The sequence below is a fragment of the Silurus meridionalis genome, chromosome 18 (genome assembly GCF_014805685.1).
Source record: "Silurus meridionalis isolate SWU-2019-XX chromosome 18, ASM1480568v1, whole genome shotgun sequence".
Taxonomy (NCBI): domain Eukaryota; kingdom Metazoa; phylum Chordata; class Actinopteri; order Siluriformes; family Siluridae; genus Silurus; species Silurus meridionalis.
The window spans coordinates 8,759,284-8,784,267 of record NC_060901.1 but is presented as its reverse complement, the minus strand read 5'-3'; the positions used below and the strand labels follow the sequence as shown (position 1 = coordinate 8,784,267).

General features: G+C 40.0%; 1 protein-coding gene across 7 annotated transcripts in view; it reads left to right on the top strand.

The window, feature by feature from the left end:
* grip1 (glutamate receptor interacting protein 1) overlaps positions 1–24,984 on the top strand; it is a 277,675-nt gene that overhangs the window by 109,575 nt on the left and 143,116 nt on the right. For 2 of the 7 annotated variants that reach the window (XM_046872781.1, XM_046872782.1), the window contains exon 1: positions 16,693–17,129. The exons of 1 other annotated variant lie outside the window; for it this stretch is intronic. In XM_046872781.1, the coding sequence (XP_046728737.1) occupies positions 16,997–17,129 (133 nt within the window). In that variant the 5' untranslated portion in view covers positions 16,693–16,996. Of the gene's footprint in view, positions 1–16,692; positions 17,130–24,984 lie in introns of those variants that run through there. 4 more of the 7 variants (XM_046872784.1, XM_046872777.1, XM_046872783.1 and 1 more) reach the window with 3 other exon arrangements.

Genomic DNA, 24,984 nt, shown 5'->3' with positions numbered 1-24,984 from the left:
AGCACTTTATGAAATGAATGTAAGACAGAAGTCGTCTTTCTTCTGTTGAACAATTCTGTAAGAGATATACTTGAGTTTCTGGTTATTTGGGTACAGTTTTTTTTCTTCTTCTTCTTGTAGACAAACCTATGTAGACAAAATGGAATTGGACTGCAAAAGTGGTACAATTGAAAGTAGAACACAACGTTTCCAGCAAAACAGAACGTTTCAGACTAGTCTTTTATCACTGCTTCTAAAACTTTGTGAGGTAAAAGTAGTTGACATTTATAGGAATACACAATGTCACTATTGTCAAAACATAACATTCATTTTGTCTGAAATGTCCTGTTTCTTTGGTGTATATCATTTGCCATGCTGATGTTATCTGACAGTCTTATTGCACAAACCACAAATGGTGTCAGGAACCCGGCAAAACTCCGAGAGATCGATGGATATCATTGCTAGTTTGTGATAATCAGAGTAGGGTCTTCTGATATACAGAAGCTAGCTACACTGTTGACACAAATATTAGTGAGGGTTAGCTTAACAAAATTATGCAAATATATATATATATATATACATACACACAGTGGAACCCGGTTATGTCGATTTCCTAGGGGGTTGCCAAAAAGCATCGAGATAACCGATGATCGAGATAAACGAAAATTAATATGGCGGCAATATATTAACGTGCTTGACATTTCTTTATGTACATGATGTGCGTTATTAAATGAGAATGGGCATGCACGTGTTTTTGTAGGTTTTTACACAACAGTGTTGCTGCGATTTGTTTGATGAAGGCATGCTATAAAAATGTACATACATGTTTGTTAACTGTCAGGAATCTTTCTCGGCCGCTTTCTCTGAAGCTCCCGGCATCAATCACCAGCTCCTATTTAAACTTCCACACTCTCACCGTCCGTTATTGTTGGTATATGTTGGTTCACGGCGGTCGTTGTTATCGCTCATGTGTATCCCGGTACGTGCCTTCCCATCGGCACTCTCTCAATGGCTGCGCTTTTCTTCCCAAAGCACATCGCGGATTCCCCACGATCCTGACGTTGTTTATTCTATGCTTTTGCTGCTCATCCCACGTTCTCCCGTGTGCTGTTCAGCGCCGCACTTCTACTTTCGCCTCCCGTTCATCACATAACATTTAACAACAAAAGGCATATGTGCACTAACTAACAGCAGAGATTCACCAGTATACAATACAACACCTCTAGCAGCTGTAAGGCTTGATTTTTCCGCCACTTCGCGAGTTCTTCTCCGGCTGCACCGAGATAACCGACGTTAAATGGCAAATTTTCCCCCCTTGTGCTCAAGATATTAGGGTTCGGCGACATAACCGATAAAAAAAATGCTAAGACAAAGCGAGAATTTGGCGGTTCCACTTCAAAAACGTAAACTTAATAGGGTTGTCGAGTTAACCGAGGTCGAGATAAGTGGGTTCCACTGTGTATATATATATCCCAAAACCTCCATTTTGGATGTATGAACAAATAAATGGAAAAAGGAATGGTGGGAAAAAAAGTTTCATTCATAGGAGATAATTAAAACTCTTGAACAGTGCCAAAGGAGATTGTCTGATGTCGCCTCATCTTCTAATTAAAGGTAATTGCAAACCCGTTCTCGTGAATCTTGTTTATTCTTGTGCTTCAGCTGTCAGCCAAAACGTGCATCCGTTTGTCATCTTCTTGAACCTCCATTCTACTGAAACTGCCTCTTAGCAATGGTTAGTAATGGTGCTATTTTCTTTTCATCCCACTCATCTCTCTCTCTCTCTCTCTCTCTCTCTCTCTCTCTCTGTTCATTCTCTCTGTTCCACCTCATCGTTGTAATCTCCTCTCACCACGGTTCATAACCATGCGCACATGCCAAGCGCACTGTGACGACACGGTGCTCCAATCATTCACAGAGTCGCATCAGATCTTTGTGCTGTAAACTTTAACAAGAGCGAATTGCCCTCGCAGACCTCTCCCAGCGCCCTGACCGTGTGCGGGAGCAGAAGAATGCACCCCGCACTGTTTTGTGTGAGCTCATTCACTCATGTGAGACATTGCACTTGGCTATGATTTAGTTTAGCAATCCCATAACCCCTCCTTCCTGATGAGCTTCCCTTTCTCCAGTGTTTGGGTTTCACAGCACAGCTAATTCAAGTGCCAGGTTGAGTTGGATTTAAAGCTGACCTGTGCACTGTTTTCCCCAAACAGGCTTGGGAAATAATTACACCACATTGTGTTTTATAGTAGCATGACTTATCAGCATTTGGCCAGACTTCACATTTGTCTGCAGGAGCTTTCTTTTGTTCTCAGCAGAGATTTAGATTGCTACAATTGCTACATTTGGACTAAACATGTGGCTGTATTCCATTCACCCTGTTTAATAATAGAAACACGATACATATTTCGCTTCCATAAAACAATTCCATGTCAAGTGGCTTTCATTGTCCTTTAGCCATTTACAGTACAGTACACAGTTAAACAACACAGCATTTTCACAGGATCAATGTACTACTGTACATCATAAACTATGATGCAAAATACAAAATGAACTAGGGCACTAGATAAAGTGCACTAGTGCAAACAACACAACACAATGACTGAGTTGGGAGGTGGTAGTTAGTGGTTAAGGAATTGGATCTGAAGGTCGTGAGTTCAAATCCTAGCCACATCACTCCTGAGCCGCTGAACAAGGCCCTTAACCCCATAGCTGCTCAGTTGTAAGAATGAAATAAATGTAAGTCGCATAAGCAGAGTGAGAGTGGAGTGCCGACCAGTGCAGTAAATGTGTTAGTGTAAATTAATTGTCTATATAATAATAGAGAGAGAGAGAGAGTTCTGTCTATTCGAATTGAGGATTTGTTTGGCTTGTGGGAAGAAACTGTTCCACAGTCTGGGCATGAGGGCCTGAATGCTTCAGAATCTTTATTTGAGATAACAGGAGGGGTGTGTGTGTGGTCGGCCACAATGCTGGTGGCGTTGTGGATGCAGTGGTGTAAATGTCCATTATGAAGGTAGGAGAGGCCCTGATGATCTTGTCGGTTGTCCTCACTATCCGCTGTACGGTCTTGAAAACTGAGACGAAACAATTCCCAAACCAGGTAGTGATGCAGCTGCTCTGGATAGGCCCTCTCTGTTGATAATGGTGAGGATGGATGGTGGGTTTTTTTGCTTTCTTTTTCTTTAGTTAAGACTGCTGGGCTTTCTTTGTAATGGAGCTGGTGTTGAAGGACCAACTGAGGTTCTCTGCCAGTTAGACACCAAGGAAGAGGAGTTCAGCAGGTAGTGGTGACCAAGCATTAGGAATTGCTATGTAGTGATTGAATGTGATTGAATTACTTTTGTAACCAATATATACAATAAAAGCATATATTTAATGTCATGTTAGATCATTATTTCATTAATTAAACCAAATCATCTCTGGTCTCACAAAGTTCTTACGTTTTAAATAAAAAAACACTTTGTTCGCCAAGAAAATGCAAAACTCAGTAATCTGGTTTGAGATATGCTCTATTTAGTACTCCAGGTTTCTAATCAGCAGAAAGGTGGAAGTGATTGCGTGTCCCTCGTTATCCTCAAGGTCAGAGAGGCATTCCTTTGACTTTTGGATCCTGCTGACTTTAGGAGACTCACGGATCATTCGTTTTGATTTGCAGCAAAGTTTGGGAGGAAAACGAGGACATTTCTAAGTTGATCTGTCGAGCTGAAGGTTATTTCACCAAAGTACATTCTAATTACACAGACTGTAATGTGTCATTGATTAGGGCTGTTATGATGCCCTGGATGCCATTTTAAAATGATTGTGTCATTACTGGATGGAGGGGTGTGTGTGTGTGTGTGTGTGTGTGTATGAGAGAAGTGCTGGATTCCCTTATTAATATGAACTTTGAAAAGCCATTTCCTGGGTGTGACATTGTGACCAATCATTATTAAACCTAATTGCTTTCACCTTCCACTTTTTTCGATTAAAGCTCTGCTTTTTAAAGTTACATGAGTTCAATAATTTATGCGTTATAAAGAATTCAAAAGTATATCAAGTTGATGATGATGACAGAGGTGCCAACATCTGCAGCTGTTTCATTTCCGCCTTACTTTGTGACTATAGATCCCAGTTGCACTTTCTTTTGCTTTATGTCAACTTCCTCTTTAAGCTGTGGATTTACAGCCTCTGTTTCTGAAACTCTAGAAAGTTTGAAGACAGGACTGTGGTCTCTTTGGTTAGAAAAAAGGGGATTATTACTTGTATTACTAAGTAGCTGTCGTAGTAAATTACATGCTTTGTTTTTTTTTCCCTTGATGACAATAATGATGATGATGATCATTTGTTTGTGTGATTAATTGACGTTTGATGACAACTGTAATTGTCCGATATTTACTCCAATTTTGCCTCCCGTGTGTCTTGCATCTGTTTCCTGCTAATTGTCTGAAGGCGTGTCCCCTGATGCTTTTTTCTGTCTTCGCACAATTTACTGTAGGAAGACATGCCAGGAATGAGCAGGTCCTATAATTGATTAGGGGCAACTCTTTTCGGCTGTTTTTAATAGGATTATTGGGAGCTTCTGTCCGACAGCATCACAGATCAACACTGGATTTAGGACTTTCCTTCTGTAACTACATAAATGACCTGAAATGACCTTTTACAGTTTGTAGACTATCATTAGTGCCTTGTCTTATTTAGACCTACATCTAATGGATTTAATTAGAACACCATTAACACTCATAACAGTGTTTTAATGGAACAGCATTAAGGTGCCGCTATCTGCTAATCAGCCAAGAATGAGGAAAGAATGTTAAAATGGGCTCTTTTTTTCACGCTGCTTGTCTGGATCGTGATCTATTTTTATTCGAGCGATCTCAAGGTGAGGGTTGATGAATCAGGAAAGCATGTCGCTGTCGTCTTATGCAAATAAACCGCTACCGAAACATTACTAAAACCTCCAGACACCCATCCTCGCTCTTTTTGCGCAGCAGGTGTGCTTGTCATAACAAAATGATGTGCAAGTCTTTGTCCAAGTGCGTTAGTGTAATAACGCGTTGTCTAAGCTGATCAGTACTGCATATTACGATGCAAAATGAGGTTGATGGGAGAAGATGCTAACGCCTGTGCCATTGCTTTTGATTAAATAACATTATCCAGATTGAGTTCTAGTCATGGGACCACTGGGTTTCTGGAGCCTTTTGAGGAAGAACTAAACTGTTTGAGAACAAGCTTCCACAAAAGTGGATGATGTAATCATTTTATTTTGTTTTAATTAAAAAAATATATATTTTATAAAATTATTTGTATCTGATTGTTCATTTGAAAATGCTACATCATCTCCGCGGCTCACCATATTAGACGGTGACACTCTGTAACTCTTTTTGAACTTGCCACAAAAGGGAATCAGATTTGATTTAATCATTGGAGATCTGCAGAGCGTTTCCTTAATGCAGTTTCCCCTCACTGCTCTATCGTACGAGCTGCAGAACACCCCATTAGGTAACGTCATAATGCTAAAATATAATAATAAGATCTCCTTCAGACAAAAAGATAATGTGTATATTGGACCGATTGGAACCAAATGATGTCTGTTTGTGCTTGTAAATCACAAAGGTCTTATGTCCATTCTGTTCGGTTTGAAATTGTTTAACATAATGAAGTAGGAAAGACTTGTTCTTATCCTGTTAACTTCTGAAATGTGGTTTTATAACACACACACACAGTGACGATAAGATCTGTAGGTGCTTTTTGAACATCCCGATTTGCTGTTATATTAACCTAAACACTTCTGGGAATAAGTTCCAATAGATTTTGGAGTGTACTCCAAAGTCCAAAATTTGTACTGTTTTAATACAAGATACACAAATTTGTATGGTCCTGTCAAGCAGACAAAAGCATGGACATGATAAAAAGGACACAAGGCTTTGCATGGTTACATGACATACATCGTTTAGGGTGTACTCACTGTTGTTGCTAGTTATTTAGACAAAAATGGCTGTATGTTGAGTTATTTTGGGAGGACATTAAATCTGTACTGCTCTTTAAGCTGCACATTAACTATTCTAAAATATATCCAAGTTAAATTTTTTTAATAGTATTGTCCCTTAAGAAGATACTAATATGGTTGCTGAAATGTGAAATGTAAGAGGTGTATTTACTTTAATTAATCTGAGAGGACTGAATTACAATGCTCGGAGTTGTAGGTTGTTTGAGGACGTCATCGTTTTATATATTTCGATTTCCTTTGAACTTCACTGCCAGTGGCATCACTGCCTGCTGAGCTGTGCATGTCAAATAAGACCCTGAAACATCAGAGCCGAACTCACAGCCCGGAGTCAGAAAGTGCCCTTATTTGACTTCTAAATGTTTTGCGTATTGGGTCTGTTCTGTAGAAACAGTGTAGACTTCGTTCACAATACGGTTCAGATTTCTTCCTTTTTTCTATTGATGATTCTCATTAAAATGAATGATGATGTACCTGTTTCCTGAATCTCTTCTTATGTATACCTTAGGTACGAGTGAAACAAGGCTTTGGTCTGGACGGTTCCTTCCACCTGTTCCAGCTGTGGAAATCATCAATTTGCTCATCAGTCCACTGAAAAAAATTCAGATCAAAATCCAATTTTTGTTGTCACCTTTGCAAGGATACGCCCTGCAACATGCAGTGAAGTGCCTTTTATATATATATATATATATATATATATATATATATATATATATATATATATATATATATATATATATATATATAGGTTATAATTAAATGATTGCTTCTTGCTTCATTGTTGTTTTACCAGAAGGAAGAAAACCACATGAATTCTAATCCAAACATTTTCATTCATGGCACATGGTATGGCATAGCACACAGCATTTGTTTATGATCTTGGACCTCACAGAGAAAAAAAATCTCTGCCTGATATGAAAAGCTCCAGATTTTATATCTGCATAACCCTGAAATAATGTGCACACACACACACACACACACACACACACACACACACACACACAAATCTGTGCCACATTGATGCAGAAAATCAGATGTGTGTCACTTTAAACTAGCAATGTGAACGCTGCCTAACACTCAGCACTGATCTTGAATTGCCTCAAATTTCTGTCATTATATCCTCATGTGTCATGCTGCATTTTCCCTGAAGACTTCCTGACACTTTTTGTCATTTAAAGAGCTGGAGAATTTTATTTCATGGAAAAAGAACAGAAAGTGATTCTTTACCATGGGAAAACTACTGTCTAAGCGCTGGTGTGTTCCAACAGCATTTCTATAATGATTGTACTGTAACCCCTCACTTCCACTAGGAAAATCTTCAATGCTCATTACTGCACTAAAGCGTTCACACCACACTTATCATTCTGTTTTTACAGTTCAGGTAAAAATGTAGAGTTTCAAAAGAATTCACTGTTGTACCAAGGCCATATTGCATACGGTAAACAAGTGAATGTCCGTATAGTGTAGACAAGCAAATAGCAATGGCAGTTAAAAAGTATAAATAACAATCAATTCAGTCTAGTATTTTTCAAATGTAAACACTTTAGGATCAGATTGAATTCTCTTATTGTTACCCATCTACCATTTTATAGAGATTATAATATATAATATATCAAAAGAAATTGTAAAAAGTGTTTTGCTTTTGTAGAAATCATCAGTCTATCTGATCACATACCAAGTTGAATGGCTACAGCTTTTTTATATATATTGCATTAAATTAACGTAATTTAAAAAAATATAAGCCGCACCCACTGAATTTTACAAAGAATTTTATTTTGAACATAAATACGCTGCACCTGTCTATAAGCCGCAGAGGAACCTCATCCATATTTATGATGTGATATTTGAATTTCATGATTTGATAAAGAATTTCATTGGTTCACCTGAACCCATTCGGCAATTTCATTGGTCTAATGTTACGGGGCTCAGTTTTTTGTCTTGAAGCTTTTGAAACCGGGGAAAAATCCATAAATTAGCCGCTTCATTGTTTAACCCACGGGGTTCAAAGTTTGGGGGAAAAAGTAGCGGCTTATAGTCCGGAAAATACGGTATGTTATAACAGAAAGAGAATAGAAATCACTGTTTAATTTGTAGTCCAGATTGGATATTGTGATGTTTTTTTTGTAATTAAAATTATAATTTTTTTTAAATAACGGATAGATGTGTGTGATCTTGAATGCATCAGAGCTGCCATAAGCAGCAGGTGACTTGTTTTCCACTGAAATTCCTTTTGATATATTCATAATTTGTTCTTTCTTTTTTAAAGTGCGTACTTATTTCCTACCTGCAGTTCTTACAAATACACACATTACCTGTGGGTGTCGACTCTGCCAGAAAACTGTCATGGAAAATGACTGTAATACCAGTAAATCAGGGAGATTTCTCTTCTCCTAATAATCCTCTAAACATGCTGCTATGGCGAAGTGCAAACCCAGGCTCGGAATTTAAATCGGCTCTTTCTTCATGCCATCCTTATTTCCAATTTCAGCTAATTTATGCCCTGATCTGAATGCGATTCGACCAATCTGTCACTTCCCACCTCCCCTTATGTTTCATTCCCACGTCCCATCTGCGGCTTGTCTACTCATTTTCTGGCTTTCAACCACTAGAAAGTCCACACAACAATAAAAAACTGTGCAGAATCAGTTTTAGGTGGTAAATATGATATGGCACATTTAAGGTGGAGTTTTGCACGTGTTGGGTTCATGGCCTGACTGAAAGGAAGATGAGTGCTGTTTGTGCTGTTAAAAAAATAAGTTTACCCTGGTGGGTTTATTTTTGTCCCTGTGTGAGTGTGTGAGACTTCTGATGCTCATGGCTAGATGAATCGAACTGTTAATCACTATCACTTCACTCCCAGATCGAAGTCTACTGTAGTCAAAATGTGTCATGTTAATATAATAGACACTGCGTTGTTACATAAAATACCAAGCGTTTATATTTTGATGTATGTTACATTAAGGGTTACTCGTTTAGTAGTGCATGCACTATAGAACAAAACTTCTAGGACACTTCACTTTTCCAGCCATGCAGTTCTTCCCAAACAGCATGACAATGTCCCTGTGCACAAAACCAGCTCCATAAAGACATGATTTACATGATTAAGAGTGGAAAATCTTCCGTTTTGCTGATTAATCTGCACCTATAGTTGAAACTAGCGGCAAAATCAATACCGATAGTTTTTCAGAGTTGCGATATACAGTAGAAGAGCGGCCTCTAGAGGCGAAACACTGACACTGTTTTTTAATTGAAGCATTTTTTTCAATTCATTTTGTATGTAATGGTTTTCATATTTTTTGGAATGTTACTTTTTTGTTTTGGTTTAAATTCTTTTATTTACCTACATGTTTATTTTTATAATTAATATATTCATATTTGTTCAATTTAACACTTTCACAATTTAGTACTGTATTTTTTTTGTAATAAAGTTCAGTACTATTTTACATGAAGTTTTGTTTGTTTTGTTTTTAATCAGATTAGTCAGTTGATTAATTGGTTATCGGCAAGTACGATTTAACCTAGCTTTAGGTATCGGTAAAATCCACAGTAGGTCATCCTCCGATCTTAAATGTGACTTTCTATAAAGATTTTACCTCAACCTTATAAAACCTTTGGGGTGAATTTGAACGCTGACTGAACCCCAGGCCTCCTCACCTCACCTACATCAGTACCTGAATTTACAAACAACCTTTTGTCCATATAATGTATTTTTTTGTGTTTTCTGTCAGTTCATTCAGTCTGATGGCTTTGGGGTAGAAAGTGTTACACAATCTGAGCAGACAGCAGGAGTGTGAATAGTTTGTGTGTGTGTGTGTGTGTGTGTGTGTGTGTGTGTGTGAGTCATCAACTATGCTGGTGAATTGGTGGATGCAGCATGTTCAATAAATGTCTATAATGGAGAGAAGACAGACCTGGAAGGAGACCTGCTGCATCAATGTTGGCCTCCCATTACTACTTTATGGAGTGTGTTTACAGAGTTTTCCAAGGTCTGGAAAAGGGCACAAGGGCAGAGGCCCTTCTGAGAGTCTAATACAACACTTAATGTCACATCTTTAATTGGGCCTCTCTGTGCTTTTTAGGGCTTCAGATGTCTTCCACCAACTGTGTGTTAACTTTCCCCCTGTGTGCTGTGACACTTCATTGGCCTTATTTAGACCTGCTCTGTCCATGAGCATCCGCTCCCTTCTGTCACTCCCTTGCTCTTTTCTGGTACTTTTCCATTTGAACGTCATCACGAGACATTTTCCTTAATCTGAAACTGCTTTTCATGGATGTGGCTGAGGATTAAGAGCTCTTCTCTTTATTGTGTAGTGATGACAGGATCAGTTTGGAGCTCATGGAATGTGGATCTCTGTTTTATGAGGCTGAAAAGTGACCTGCGAACCCCTCTATTACCTGTGTTTGTGTTCCGCTTTAAACACACATGCATTAGGAAAGACTGCTGTTCTTTACCATAAACAGGAGGCAGGTCTGTCAAAAAACAGCTCAATCGAGAAGAATGCAAACCTCAGGCTGACTGACGGACGACTTCTCATGGAACAGAGATCTGTGAGAGTAAACACATCAATGCAGGTGTTCTGCAGGCGAGGAAGTCTAATCCTGAGGGGTGGGAATACATTGGTTCTCCAGTGCTTTTATGGGCAAGGAGACCGAACACAAAAGACCCCCTGCCTGCCTCCTGCAAGCCTGACAGACTTCTCATAAAGTGGAAATGTTCTGCACACCAGAGTTTCGAGCACTTTGTAGGTGGAAATGAAAACATTGGCGCTTAGACAGGGTGGTCTGTTGAAGCTCAATGAGATGCTACAGTTATCACCATGAAGTTTATTATTTTTCTGTAACTTCACCCCTCACAACAATTTGATCTGCTTTAAATTCATACTCTAAACCAGCAAGAATTAAACAAATTGATGAAGTCAGTTATCATGGGATTGCTTTATATGTTTAAGACTTGTTGGTTAACTTGATAGATTTTCACAGAAAGATTTTGTTCTATGTAATAATGGTCAACTGATTCATCGGTTTTGGCGATTAATCGGCACCGATAATTGATTGATAGAATTATCAGCTATCGGTAAAAATCCATACCGATAGTTGTTGTAGCTTGTATCCGTTGCTGTAGACGCTGCGAAGGTCAGCTGTCATTACAGGAGCGGCCTCTAGAGGCAAATCACTAACGTAACGTGCTGTTTGTTTTTATGAGTGAGACTGCTCGCTGCAGTGCAATTGTTTAGTTTTTGCTCATTTTCTGACTAATGTTTTTTTATGTCGTAGAACGTCAGTTTTTCTGTCACCAGCAGAATACATTAAAGCAATGAGGCGCACATGGACGTATGCTACTGCAATGCTGTCCGCAGCCCAGGACGAAGCAGAATAAATTCCCTGTACATGCGATATTGCAATGCACATCTCTCTATATTTTTTAACGTATTCATAATAATAATTGTAATAATAAATACAATGTAGGTGATTTCTTGAGTCTGATTGGTCAGGATGTATGTAATAATTGTATGTGGTGTCTATAGTACCAGTTTTTACACAGAGTCTTGTATAAACAATACTATGCATAATACATATCAGATTTTTAACAAATGGGTTGTTTAACAAAGAAAAACATAATCGCTGACGTGATTGGGTTTCTAGTTAAGAGATGTTTATTGATCATTAATGGGTCGTGTCTCGGGTGCCAGCACTTTGTAGCATTCATGATGCTTTGTCAGGTTTCCCAGCATGGGCAAGTCTTCAGGACAGAGAAGGTTCTGACTGTGTATGGTTTCTATAATGTAAACTGTAACAGGAGCTCTTCAATATTACCTAATTATAAACCATCAGAATGAAACATTGTGATTGCTGGTAAATGTTTGTGGTATAAGCAGAATAACACACTTCAGACCGTGTGGTTATACAATAATGGTCCACTTCTTGGTGCTAATGTATTACGCGCACTGACATAGATTATTGTTATATAAAACCGTAGACCTCTTGTTTGTTATTCAATGTGTAGCATTAAACTTTGGTTGCTAAGCAACATGCAGTAACGGACCGAGCTTGGGGTACTCTGTGTACAGAACAATGTGCTTAAGTGGTTTGAAACGCGGCCCGTTAATAAATTTATTGATTTTAATGACAGAGTCGCAGGATTGTGTGTATATAAAGGATTGGAAATGCAATTATGCATGATCAGCCAATCAGATTTCAGAATGGAGATCTGTTTTATGAGAGAAAAAAAATCCCACGCGAGAAGCCTGATTAAGTTTATTTAATAGAGTAGTTTAGTTTTTTAGTAAAGGCTGTGTGTCCTTTTATCGTGTGTAAGTATTAAAGAACGTACACTTACAATCGTCTCATACTATGCTGTGTGGGGGGGGACAATGTACAGAGGCGTTATATAATTCAGCACATTGGGAGATCTCCTGTGGGTAAGTGCAGTACAATAATCTGATTTTTATCATTTCTAATATATAGCCCCTGTCCACCAGTTCACTCGCTGAAGCAAAAGTTAAATGGATAAGCTGAAAATGAAAACGCAGCCTCTGTAACGCTTGCTAGGTGCAGAGATAGGGAGAGAGAATGCTTTGTTTTCAGAGGGAAGAATGCAAAAGAACACTTCAGCAGCATCAAAATAAATTTGGACGTGCACACGCTCATTTTTCATTTGACTCAGCACTCTTCTGCATTTTTCAAATTCCATCAAGTCGCCGAGAATTTTCTCTTTAATAGCATGACGTTTTATTCCATCATGGGAAATTACCTGCTCTAATAGAATGTCATTTTCCTTCACGCAGGATCTCATTTTAACTTCACGGCCTTTTGTAATTACCCTTGGCAGTTTAGGAAGAAGTATGAGTTTTATTCAGCAGTGGAGGTAACTGAGCATAACAAAGTAGCTCTAACACATAAGCATGCATTGCAGCTTTTCTGCCTAAACACCAGGTGACAGCTTTGCTCCTCCCCTAAACCCCCCCTCTTTTTTTTTATTTCATCTATTTACACCCTGCCTTTTCTGTCAAGTGTTCAATGGCACGCATAATGGCTCAGGCTTTTACTGCGCAACTGGCAGTATCGTTTTTGCCAAGTCGTTAGCACGGGATGCAGTGCAGTATTTGGGGTCTATTCTCGGAGAGGGTGAGGAAATGAACTTGCAGAAAGGTTTTCAGTTCGCATCCAATTCGCCAGTTTGTTTGATACCGCTTTCGGAAAGAGTCACGTCTTGAACGGTGGCAAGATTTTACTATTCGAAGGCACGGAATAGTGATTATTTCCTCACGCACCTGAACAAGGGTCTTAGGATGCGCTTTAGGGATTGGATGAGGAATGCTGTGTGCATTAGAAGTCAAGTCAAGGTCTTGGTGGTGATGGAGAAAAGGGAAGTTGAGGTCTCGGTGGACTGAGGGAATATTTATATATCTGTACCCCAAGTAAAGGGTTGAAAGTTTTCTTTTTTTTTTTTTTTTTTATTAGCAGGGTGGTTTTTTTTTTTTTTTTTTTTAATCTACTGATGGACTTTGTGTAGCTGATGGAGGACTGCTGCACTACAACTGCACACAGTTATGACACTCTTTTATCTTTGCACATATTCCAGGTTATACAGTGGAAACAACACTTACTTACTAACTAGGGTGTACATACAATAGACGGACAAGAGTATTGGGACACCAGACTTTTCCAGCCATATGTGATTCCTCCCCAAGCAGTTACCAAAACTTTGGAGGCACACAATTGTGTAGAATGTCTTTGGCTGCGGTAGCGTTACGTTTTCCCTTAACTCGAACTGGAACCCAAACCTGTTCCAGCATGACAATATCTCAGCTTCGTGAAGATCTTTTGTTGGAGTTGAAAATCTTGAGTAGTCTGCTATAGACCTCTGACCTCAACAGTTTTGAACACCACTGTAATAAATTAAAACGCTGACTGCACCCCAGGCCTCCTCAGAAGAGTGGAGGTTATTATAAGATCAAATAGGATGTTCAAAAAAAGAATTTGGAAGTCAGATCTAGACAAACTTTTGTACATATGTTGTGTTAGTATTTTCTGCATATGTTGTGTATATATATTGTATTTGTAAATGAATCTTTATCCCCTCATTTTCTTCTCTTCTTTTTATCTTCTCATGTATGTTTTTTCAATTTCAATTCAATTGTGCTTTTAACAATCAGCTCAAAGCAGCTTTATGGAAATAAATATAAATTTTAAATTCATACATTTTTCCCTGTATGCGCACCTCAAGTGAGCAAGCTAAAGATTGAAGGTGACAGCCTTAATGAATTGCAAACCCAACTGTTTTTCCTTAAGTAGTTCCTTAAGTATTATGCTGTGTGTGTGTGTGTGTGTGTGTGTGTGTGTGTGTGTGTGTGTGTGTGTGGTGCAGTACCAAGATATCACTCATTAACCCCATGTGATTTTGTGTCTTTAAGTAAACTTCAGGGTTTTGTACTTATGTGTTTTAGACACAGTTTTCCTGTTACACAGTACTCGAATGAAAGCAAAGCTCGGATTTATATGGTGCTCTTTAGGATTTTCAACATGAATAAATATTTCTAAACACACACTGATCACTTTTTTTTTTTATTATGCGACCCAAATCGTGAAAGCAGCCGTATATTTTTTAAGGAAGCCACGCTAAGCGACTAATGTTGCTCATAGAAACTTAAAGCATCACTAGTACTGACTCTTGTCCACTTGCTGTGTGTGTCGGTAGGATGTGCAGTAGGTATGGAATATTTTATTAGGCAGCAAACACAATAGGAATCAATTGGATATTCAGTCGAACTGATCAATTTGAACTCGGTTGGGCTTAAATATATTCAATACTTTTCCTGAAATTTGCAATAGTTTCAAAACAAGTCAGCTGTTAGTGACGCACGCATGTGGCCTGCAGCTTTGTGAACGCAGTCCTGCTGAGACAATTCGATGTTGGAAATGTACCATAACTATAAAGGAGCAGACTGATATAAAATGATGACGTGTCCTCACAGAAACTTCACCATGTCGCCATATCAACAGATCTGATATCAGTTTACATGTGCCATTTTGTTTATTCTTATACAAGTCACTGTGCATTAAAAACAAGTGATCTGTGATTTGCCCACCAGCCATCACCGGTGTCAGAGCTAAATGAATCAGTAGCACCATTCTGACCAACAGCTCTGTGGTGTATTATGGGATGTTGCAGCATGATGTTACTGACGCACCATATTCATGTGTTGTTGCTTATATTTGCATATGTTAGTCTGTCATTACCGTAAAAAAAAATCTCTGAATTTAAATGTATTTCTCCACAGAGCATTTGCAGTGCAGTGGGATTTTGTGCAGCAAAACAAGGGAGAAAAACAGACCCCCTGCTGCCCCCGACAGAGGCAAGTGCGGCCCTCGTGGATGCGTGTCAGTGCAATTCAGAACATAAAGTGCACTCGAGCAGGCTTTCTCAAACAAGCTTGGTGGCATGTCCTAGCACGAGCGGCTGTGATTGCTTTGAGTGCTTCATTGTTTTCTGTAATGTGTGCTTTTCTAACACCCCCGAACCTCCTGGCTCCTCGTGGGGCTGTCCTACATTACGCTGGGGGAAATTTTCAAGGTATGAGTTCAGCAAATTACAGAGTGCGAGTGTTCTGAAGAATAGGCACGCATCATTTCTTGGTGGAGAAAAACGGTGTCTTGAAAACGTAACACAGACTGTGCATGTCTGGATGCCTCTGCTCTTTGTTCTGTCAACATTCTGACTCCACCCCTTTTATGGAAACGTGAGACACGGTGCTGGTTTGCCACATGGGACTCTGTGCCATGAACGACTCGACTGGCACAATCAAGGGGCAGAACAGAGGGTGTTAATGAGTCTACAGCCAATTAACACACACTGCTCAGGCTAATGTTGTTAGCTGTCAGCACTTAAGCCTGTGCGCCATGCATGGCAGCCGGGGCTAGAGATGAGAGGTTGGGGTTCGTGCTGTGTGGGTGGTTTAGAAATCCTCAAAGCCCTTTTGTTTGTTTGGCAGCACAAACATCACACGCCCTCACTCATCTCATCCTACATCCCCCCCTCACACTCTGACATGTTCGCGTTATCCATCATTCCTCCGAATGAAATTGCAAGTACAGGGCAGAGGGGTGGCTTCTTCGACAGATGTGGGAGTTTCTCAGCACATTAGTGTTGGATTCGATTGGTATAGAACGGCTCTAGGTTCTTTTTCATTCCCACTGCCTTTTAATATATATTTTTTTGCCTTTTATCCAGCTGGATCGATGAAAATTGAATTGAACTTTGCATTCCAAATGTTTCATACAGAGGATATATTCCAAATCTATATATGTCTAAGGCAAATTCATATAGATTGAATGTCTAAGATTTTACCCATTTTGTCTTGAATGCTTATTTTGTAGAATTTGAGCATGCGTGTGCAATCACACTCTCACACACCTTAGCAGCCCTTAGCAGGGCATGAATGCTCAGAAGGTGGAGGATGGGATGCTGGAATACAGACACAGGGACAATAAAAAGAAAACAACAACTCGCAACCATAGCATTCCACACTCGCTTGCCAGGTCCTTTGAACTTTACCTCTTTGTTTCAGGCTCCTTCTCACAGGAGGAAGGTTGAGAAGTGTGTGTGTGTGTGTGTGTGTGTGTGTGTGTGTGGTTTTTACCCCGCCCTCTCTCTTTCCATATTCTCCACAATGCGCACAGCCTCTCTGGCACTCACCCACATGCTCAGCTGAGAGTGAGGACTGAAGGCTGGGCTGGTAGCCGAGGTGCACTGCCGCTGTCCACTCGGAGGAGACGATCACGTCTGCACAAGTGCTCCGGAGCTGATATTTGACCCGGCTTTTTCCGTCCCTCCCCGGGGGACTAAAAGCAACCTCCCTCCTCCTTCTTCTCCTCCTCTCGCTCTGTCACTGCTCCACACCTCTTTTTTCTTTCCTCCCTGTGGGAATCTCTCCTCTGCTCTTTGTGAAACAACATACACACGTGCAACATCGCTCCTGCTCTTGTTGCTGCAGCGACCAAAGTACAGCATCCACATCCGGATTTCACCCCATGGATCGCTTCCTCGGCTTCGTGAAGCAGATCCGCAGGTCCCGGAGACGCAAGGGCAAAAAGTACCGACCAGAGGAGGATTATCACGAGGGCTACGAGGATGTGTACTACTATGCTTCTGAGCACATGCACAGTAAGTGTGCCGGCTGTCAGGAGACACGGCAGACTTTTCATCGTTTTCCCTTTCGCTGTGAATCATTAGCCGTGAGCTAGCATTGACGCAGAGAAGGCTGACTTTGCTGACTTTGGAAAGGCTGTGGAGTGTGACCGGGTTCCTGGAGGTCTGGAAAGGGGTGTGCATGTGTGTGTGTGTTAGGGGCTGTCACTGAAAGTGCTTGCTCTGATCGATTGCATGTATTGGTTAGCGTTTATTCCTATTGATTGCGAGTGAGATTAATGTCGTGTTGGTTGTAAATAGTGTCCTGAGCACACCTCATGTTCAGCTTCAGTGCTCACATGCTGTTCCTCTGAGTGTTAACGTTTCTTCTTGTCTTACATGAACTGTGTGCGCGCGCACGCAGGGGAGGGGTGTGATCACCCCTCCCTCATGCTTTCTAAAAGCATGGCGCACTCATGCTGTCCTGAAAGCCTGCTCTGTCTCGCTCGTTTGATCTCTTCTAAAGGACCCTCATAATGCACCCATCTTTCCATCTGCCGCATTCTTCCACTCTGTTACCGTGCACAGATGGACCCTGGGGTGGGCTTAAGCCTCTGCCCTTTTGCCCTCAGTCCTTACAAGTCCCCTCTTCGCTGGTGTTCTGTGGCCTCCAGGTTGGTCAAACCTTGTTGCCTGAGGCACAGACACAGAAAACCAGAACACCTGACGTTCATTTCTCTGTTGTACTGTTCAACACGATCCCAAGAAAAGATACTGATCTCATTACTCTTGGGTGCACTTTTATGGGGAATACTGTCCTCCAATCAATGAGTTTCAGCCTGTAGCTCACTGTTATATATGTATAAAATCTTAATATGAACATAGGAAAGGTGTCTATCTAGCTGTTGTTGTATTTTGATTTCTTTTTGCTAATTCGATAGTCACATAAAAGCCCATCACTTTTTTCTTCCTTTTATTTCTGTGAATGAATTGAGGAAAAAAGGCCATTCAGCCATTGCCTTCAGGCCATTCTGGAAAAAGAAAAAAAAAATCTCATCAAATATGGGATTTATTATTATTTTTGTCCTGTGAAATTAATTGTTTTATTTTAAGTCAACTTATTATATCATTAAAGTGAAAGGGTATTAAAATAATGATTGGAAAAGCCAGCTGTCTCTATGGGACAGTGTAAGTATAAAGTATGAGTGAAGTAGAAATGTTTTCGTCATGCTCTGCATTGTGCCCAGGATGTCCTCGTGTGAAACAGGTTTACATTTGTTTTAGCTGTTTTCACTCTTCAGAGAAGTAAATACACCTTAATTTCTCGATGTGGAAATTATGAACAAATGAGTACAGCTGTATCAGGCAACGAGGGGCATCATACATTGGTTGATGGCTACATCTCCTCTCTCACCACCATGTTAATAGTGAAGTGTTCTGTAATATTAGCTGTATGTGTTGTATTTGTTGAATCAGATTCTAATTAGCAGCAGTTGATTAGCTTTTACCAGAACCAGGCCCTGGAGTTTACAAGGTATTTGATTTGTTTGTTAAATGCTTTACAATTTAGTAGCAAATGCAAGGAGGTGGATGGTTTGGATTATATGACACACACATGAGGAGACCATGCAGTATTAGACTGCAAATATAACGTAGCAATTACACAGAGAAAAATATTACACTGGTAAATATAGCACAAACATTTCTGCAACCCAAAAGACCACGCTGTCAGAGGCAGCCATTATTCTTGTGAGGGAGCTCATAAAAACTAGCCGAGATTGTAAGTGTCATGTGGTCTTTTTCCAGTCTTCACCTGTCCAGTTTGAGTGAGACTCTGTCCACTGGAGCCTCAGATTACTGTTATTGGCTGACTGGATTGAAAGCCGGTGTGGTCTTCAAGTCAAGTCAAGTAAAGTCAGGTGACTTTGTCATACAGTTGGATGTTGAAATGAAACCATGGTGCTAAATAAAACAACACAGAGCTAAGACCTAAGCAGACCTCCACACATTATACATAATATACATGTGCACAAACAATAAAACACAGCATGGAAGGTGTTTTTGTGAGTGGTTGTGTGGTGATAGCAGTTCGGTGTGTTTCGTTTGTAAAAGAGCAACGTACTGGAGTTACTGTAACCTTCCTATTAGTTATCAGTCTTATCTTTTTTTTTTTTTACCTTGTTTTGCAGTATTCTGTGCAAATCCTCAGACCTGTTGTGTGGAAAACCAATTAGTAGTTTACTCAAACCAATCATCAACGTTGTGGTCAAAGTCACACGTTTTGTGCATTCTGATATTTGATCAGAACCATCGCATTAATAAAACATTAACAGAAGCACTTGACCTGCTGTCACATGATTGTCTGAGTAGATATTTGCATGAATCAGCAAGAGTACACATGTTACACTGAGTGTGTATGTAGCTGGAATTATATTATGATGTTATAGTATTAATCTGTCTTTCTTTTATTTCATTTAAAGATCATCAGCAGATGAAGGTCTGTGCAAACTGAAGTGAAGGTGATCCAGTCTGCAGAGCACCAAGCTCTCTATAATGTACATCACACATTGGCAGTGCTTCTGTAGATGCTCTAGAACTTGGTTTAGCCTTTTCATTGTAGCTGGAAGTAAGTGTTTGGATGAACAGGACTCTCAAAAGTACAGCACTGGTTGTGCTGCCATCAGGTTAGGTGTAACGCATAGGTCTGAGAAACTCTGAAGCCAAAGTTCAGTAATTGGCAATAGTTTAACTTGTGCTGAGATTTTATTCCAATACCCCCAGGGTGGACTAGGGAATGACAGAACAGAGCGAGGAGAAACCTATCATCCACATTCCTCAGCTCTCACAGGGACAGATTGAGAGTGGGGATATTTTGTGAGAAGAGCAGGTGTTAGTGACAAGAAGGTTTTCGAAAAGGCTTGAAGCTCAAGGAGGAACATCAGCCAGGGATTAATGAGTTTCTTTTTTTTCCCCCCTCCAGAATTAGCACCTTCATGTAGTTTTGCTGTGTGAAAGTTTGTAAGAGGAATGTGTGTAAGAGGAGGTTCATCTGGCACCAGGCTCTGACAAGTTCCTGAGTAATACTCTGTAAGATAAATTCTATAAACGATGTACATATTCATCACAATTCAGTCTATTGATGTGTTTCTGTCACCGAGTTAAAAAGCACTGTCTTTTATTAACAATGCCTCAAACTCGCTTTTTTATCTCCATTGTAAGACTGTGCTGTTTGATTTTACAGCACAAACTGTTTCATTACCATGGAAATATTCATTAAATAGAAGTATTTATTAGAGAACGGTTACGACTTTGATTCTGCCCGAGGCAGCAACTAAATCTCTCCAGCGTTGCTGTTGCTTGCCTGCATTTATTCAATCATTTACTTTGATATGCTTTTTTTTTAAATGTGCCGAGACATAAAAATTAGACATCTAATTATCTCAGTAGGGGTCTGACACATAAAATGCAAGGATAAATGCCATGTTCTGTTATTTTCTACAGAGAAAATGGAAAATATTACAACATTTTTTTTTATCTTGCCCACTGGTTTGGACTGAATGCTGTCAGGTGTAATTGGTCTCTCAGATGGAGGCAGTGCTTTGAAAATGCTTAAGGTACAGCTATGGATATGTCCATCCTGATGCATTTGGAGAGACAAGATACTAATTTACTTACCAAAAAAAAAAAAAAAATGTCATGCTTGGTTTCACCCGGTACCATGCTCTGTGCTAGAACTGCCCCTGCATCATTTATAACAGAATCATGTATATTTCATGGTGAGGTTGTACCCTGCCCATTTCTCTACATTTATCAACCCGTGCGGTGCAGGACACAGCCGTTCGCTCTCTGATGGGACTCATCCGTCTGCTCATAGACTCGCCGCAGCTCCTCGTCCTTCCAACTTGCAGGAGGTCTATACTTGTTCATTTTGAAAAATGTTTTGTTTCTTCGTGACAATAGGGGAGACTATTGACAGCGTGTGCTCTCTCATAAATCTGGAGATGAGCAACAGCGGAGGATAAAGGATGAGCTAGATGAATCTGTTCTATTTGTTTACATTGCTATAGTTAAAATGTTGTCCTTATTTGGATTTACATTTGCGGCATTTGGCAGACGCCCTTATCCAGAGCGACTTACAACTGAGCAGGGGCGGGTTTTTAGGGCTTTGCTCAAGGGCCCAGCAGTGGCAGCTTGGTGGTGGTGGGATTTGAACCTGTGATCTTCTGATCCAAAGCCCAATGCCTTAACCACTGAGCTACCACCTCCTCGCATAAGTAGGTAAAGCTGAGATCAAATCATTCCCAAATTATTTTATGGAACTTGAATTTTTAAAGGCGCATGTCGTATTTCACCGCTTTATTCCTGCATTTTGTTGGTTTATTTACTGACTGAAAGACAGGAGGCGGATCTGGAGGTAGCAAACTGAAAATGTGGAGATTTTTATTGGGAGTGACGAGAATGGACAGGATTAGAAATTAGTTTATTAGAGGGACAGCACATGTAGGACATTTTGGAGACAAGGTGAGGGAGGCGCGATTGAAATGTTTAGAGGAGGGACATGGGGTATATCGGTAGAAGAATGCTGAGGATGGAGCCACCAGGAAGAAGTAGAAGTGGAAGAGCAAAAGGAGGAGGTTCTATGGCTGTGGAGAGGGAAGACATGCAGGTAGTTGGTCTGAAAGAGGCAGATGTAGAGGACAGAGTAGTTTGGAGACGGATGATCTTCTGTGGCGACCGCTAATGGGAGCAGCCAAAAGATGATGATGATGATTTGCTGTCTTGCTACATATATAGCTGGCTATCTAGAAGTGATAATTTATTATAGTATCTTTCTGCAAATGGAAATATTCAAATATGTATATATCTGTATAACATATATCTAACTAAGCTATGGAGTGGTAGCTCAGTGGTTAAGGTGCTGGGTTACTGATTGAAAGGTCAGGGGTTCAAGCCCCGGTATTGCTAAGCTGCCACCCTTGGGCCCTTGAGCAAGGCCCTTAACCCTCTGTGCTCCAGGGGTGCCATTTCATGGCTGACCCTGCGCTCTGACCACAGTTTCCGAGCAAGCTGGGATCTGCGAAGAACAAATTTTACTGTGCTCTAATGCATATGTGACAAATAAAGACTATTCTATTCTTCTATTCTTTGAGATGCTGCTGAGCAGTAAAAATTCTATGTGTATATAGATCTATATATGAAAATAAAACATTTAAATGTGCGATATTTTATATAAATATATACACATTTGTATACTGAAGTAGAGTTTGTACCACAGTATCCAAGAATATATACAGTGTATATGCAGATATTTAAAGATAAACTAGGACACAATGTGTATTTCCAATGACATACAGTTATGTAGAGATTTTACAGAATGTACAAGGTGGAGAAGAGCCGCATGATAATTACAGGCAGTGTAAACAGCGAGACATCAGCGAGACATCAGTGACCTAGTGGTGTGGTGTAGTGAACATAGATGTCTCTTGCTTGTCAGGTGCAGTGCTCACATGTAGCGCTTCTTCCCTAAAGTTCTCTGCAAGTTTACTGGTTTTATAATCCAACTGTATAGTGTCTTCTACAAGATGATAGTTTCCCTATGGAGGAAAGGTTTCTTTCACAGAGGTGTTTAACATCATTTAACTACATTTAAATGATCTATTGTGAAAAAAGCTCACCAGCTTCTTATAGTGACTGTATTGATCTTCTCAGATGTGGCTCTCAGTGTCTACATTCAGTGCACTGCCATACATGAACGCACAAGTGCTGGATTTGTGGTATTTTGACACGGTGTTGGCGGTTGACATAGCGGCTGATAGCCATTAGCAATACAGGCCTGCATAAAGTACACTCACAAATCTCAAAGTTATAAATATTATCAGGGACGACGTGCTGGAAAACAAGTTGTGTAGTGTGTTTTGCGTATGATCAGTGTTTGGTCTTTATACGTGTAATAAATTAAAATCTCTGCATTATTATTATTAAAATGTCTGTGGGTATTATAGATAAAACTATTTGGACAAAAAATATTGGGACACCTGACTTTTCTAGCCATATGTGGGTCTTCCCCAAACTATTACCACAAAGTTGAAATCACACTAGTGTATGTTTTTGGATGCAGTCAATTTTGCCTTCATTGAACTTCCACCATTTTAATTCCCCTGTGCACAATCAAGCTCCATGAAGATGATTTGCATGGGCTGGATGTGAATATCTTAAATGGCCTGCGTTAGAACTTGGATCTCAACCCTGTTAAACACCTTTGGGGTGAATTGGAACACTGACTGCACCCCAGGCCTCCTCACTTCACCTACATCAGTACCCGACTTTACTAACACTCTTTGTGGCGGAATGAACACAAACCTTTACTAACACACTCCAAAATCTTTTGGAACAGCTTCCCAGAAGAGTGGAGGTAATTATAAGAGCAAATTGGGATTCAGTGTGAAATTTTATGCTTAAAAAAAAGCACATATGAATGTTATGGTCATGTTTTCACAAATATTTGTTCATATAGTGTATAACGTTTAAATTCCAGTTTTATTCTGAGCCAAAAGATTGTTGCCAAGGTCATTTTTCATAGTGTTTCATTCTCTAGAAGAAAAGCTCAGTCCTATAATTAAAGCTTTGCTGGTATATCTACTGACGTGGCAAAATCTCTACAAACCTCATACAAACATTAAAAAATATATATGCAAGACTTCCTAATTTAGACGAAAGCAGAACTCAAGCAATTCGGAGTAGTTCAGTCCCTCTGAACGGATTAAGAATTGATGAGAGAGATGCTCAGAGTCTCCATTTATTGGGTGGTAGGGGGTGACATGCTGGCAGCTCTTTGAACTCTGCACTTCTTTGGAGACAGATGGTTTTTAATGAGCTGTATAAAGTTAGTAGGTGATAATGGCGAGAGGCTTTATAACCACCTGAGGCCCTGTGCATTAGAAATGGCTCTTCAGAGTTCCTCAGCTCCTCAAGTCTACCACATTTAAACTCTGTCCAAGTGGAAGCAAACAAGGAGAAGCGACTGAACTGCAGTGCGTTTTCTCACAACATGGGATAAGCATAATGGGTTGACCAGCGATTTAGCCGTTGTCATGCTACACTTTTCTTCTCAGAAAATACAAGCTGATAAAAAACTGATGATAGTCACACTATACTGTTTTACAGTGCATCCTGAAGGTATTTACAGGACTTCACTTTTACCTCATGACAGTCTGAGAGACCTTCAGGTGCATTTATGCAAACTCTAGATGGTCTGTCTTGTGCCTTTTATTGAGGAGTGGCGTCTGTCTGGCCACTTTCCCATACAGGACTGATTGATGCAGTGCTGCAGAGATGGTTGTTCTTCTGGAAGGTTCTCTCTCCACAGAGAAATGCTGGATCTCTTTCAGAATGACCATTGGATTCTTGGTCACCTCCGTAAATAATGCCCTTCTCCCCTGATTGCTCAGTTTGGCTGGGCGGCTCTGCTCTGCTCTTCCATTTAAGGATGATGAAGGTTACTGTACCTTGTTTCTGTACCTGACAATCCTGTCTCGGAGGTCTACAGATATTTACTTGGACTTCATGTCTTTGTGCTCTGACATGCACTGTTAACTGTGGGACCTCATATAGACTGGTGTGTGCCTTTCCAAATCATGTCCAATCAGCTGAATTGACCACAGGTGGACTCCAATCAAGTGGTAGAAACATCTCAAGGATGATCAGTGGAAACAGGATGAACCTGAACTCGATTTTGAGGAATCTCTTAGCAAAGGCTGTTTTTTTTTTTTTTTTTTAATAAATTTGCAAAGATTTCAAGCAAACTTCATTTACGTTGTCATTATGGGGTAATTCTTGTAGAATTTTGAGGAAAATAATGAATTTTATCAATCAAAGGCTATAACAACAAAAT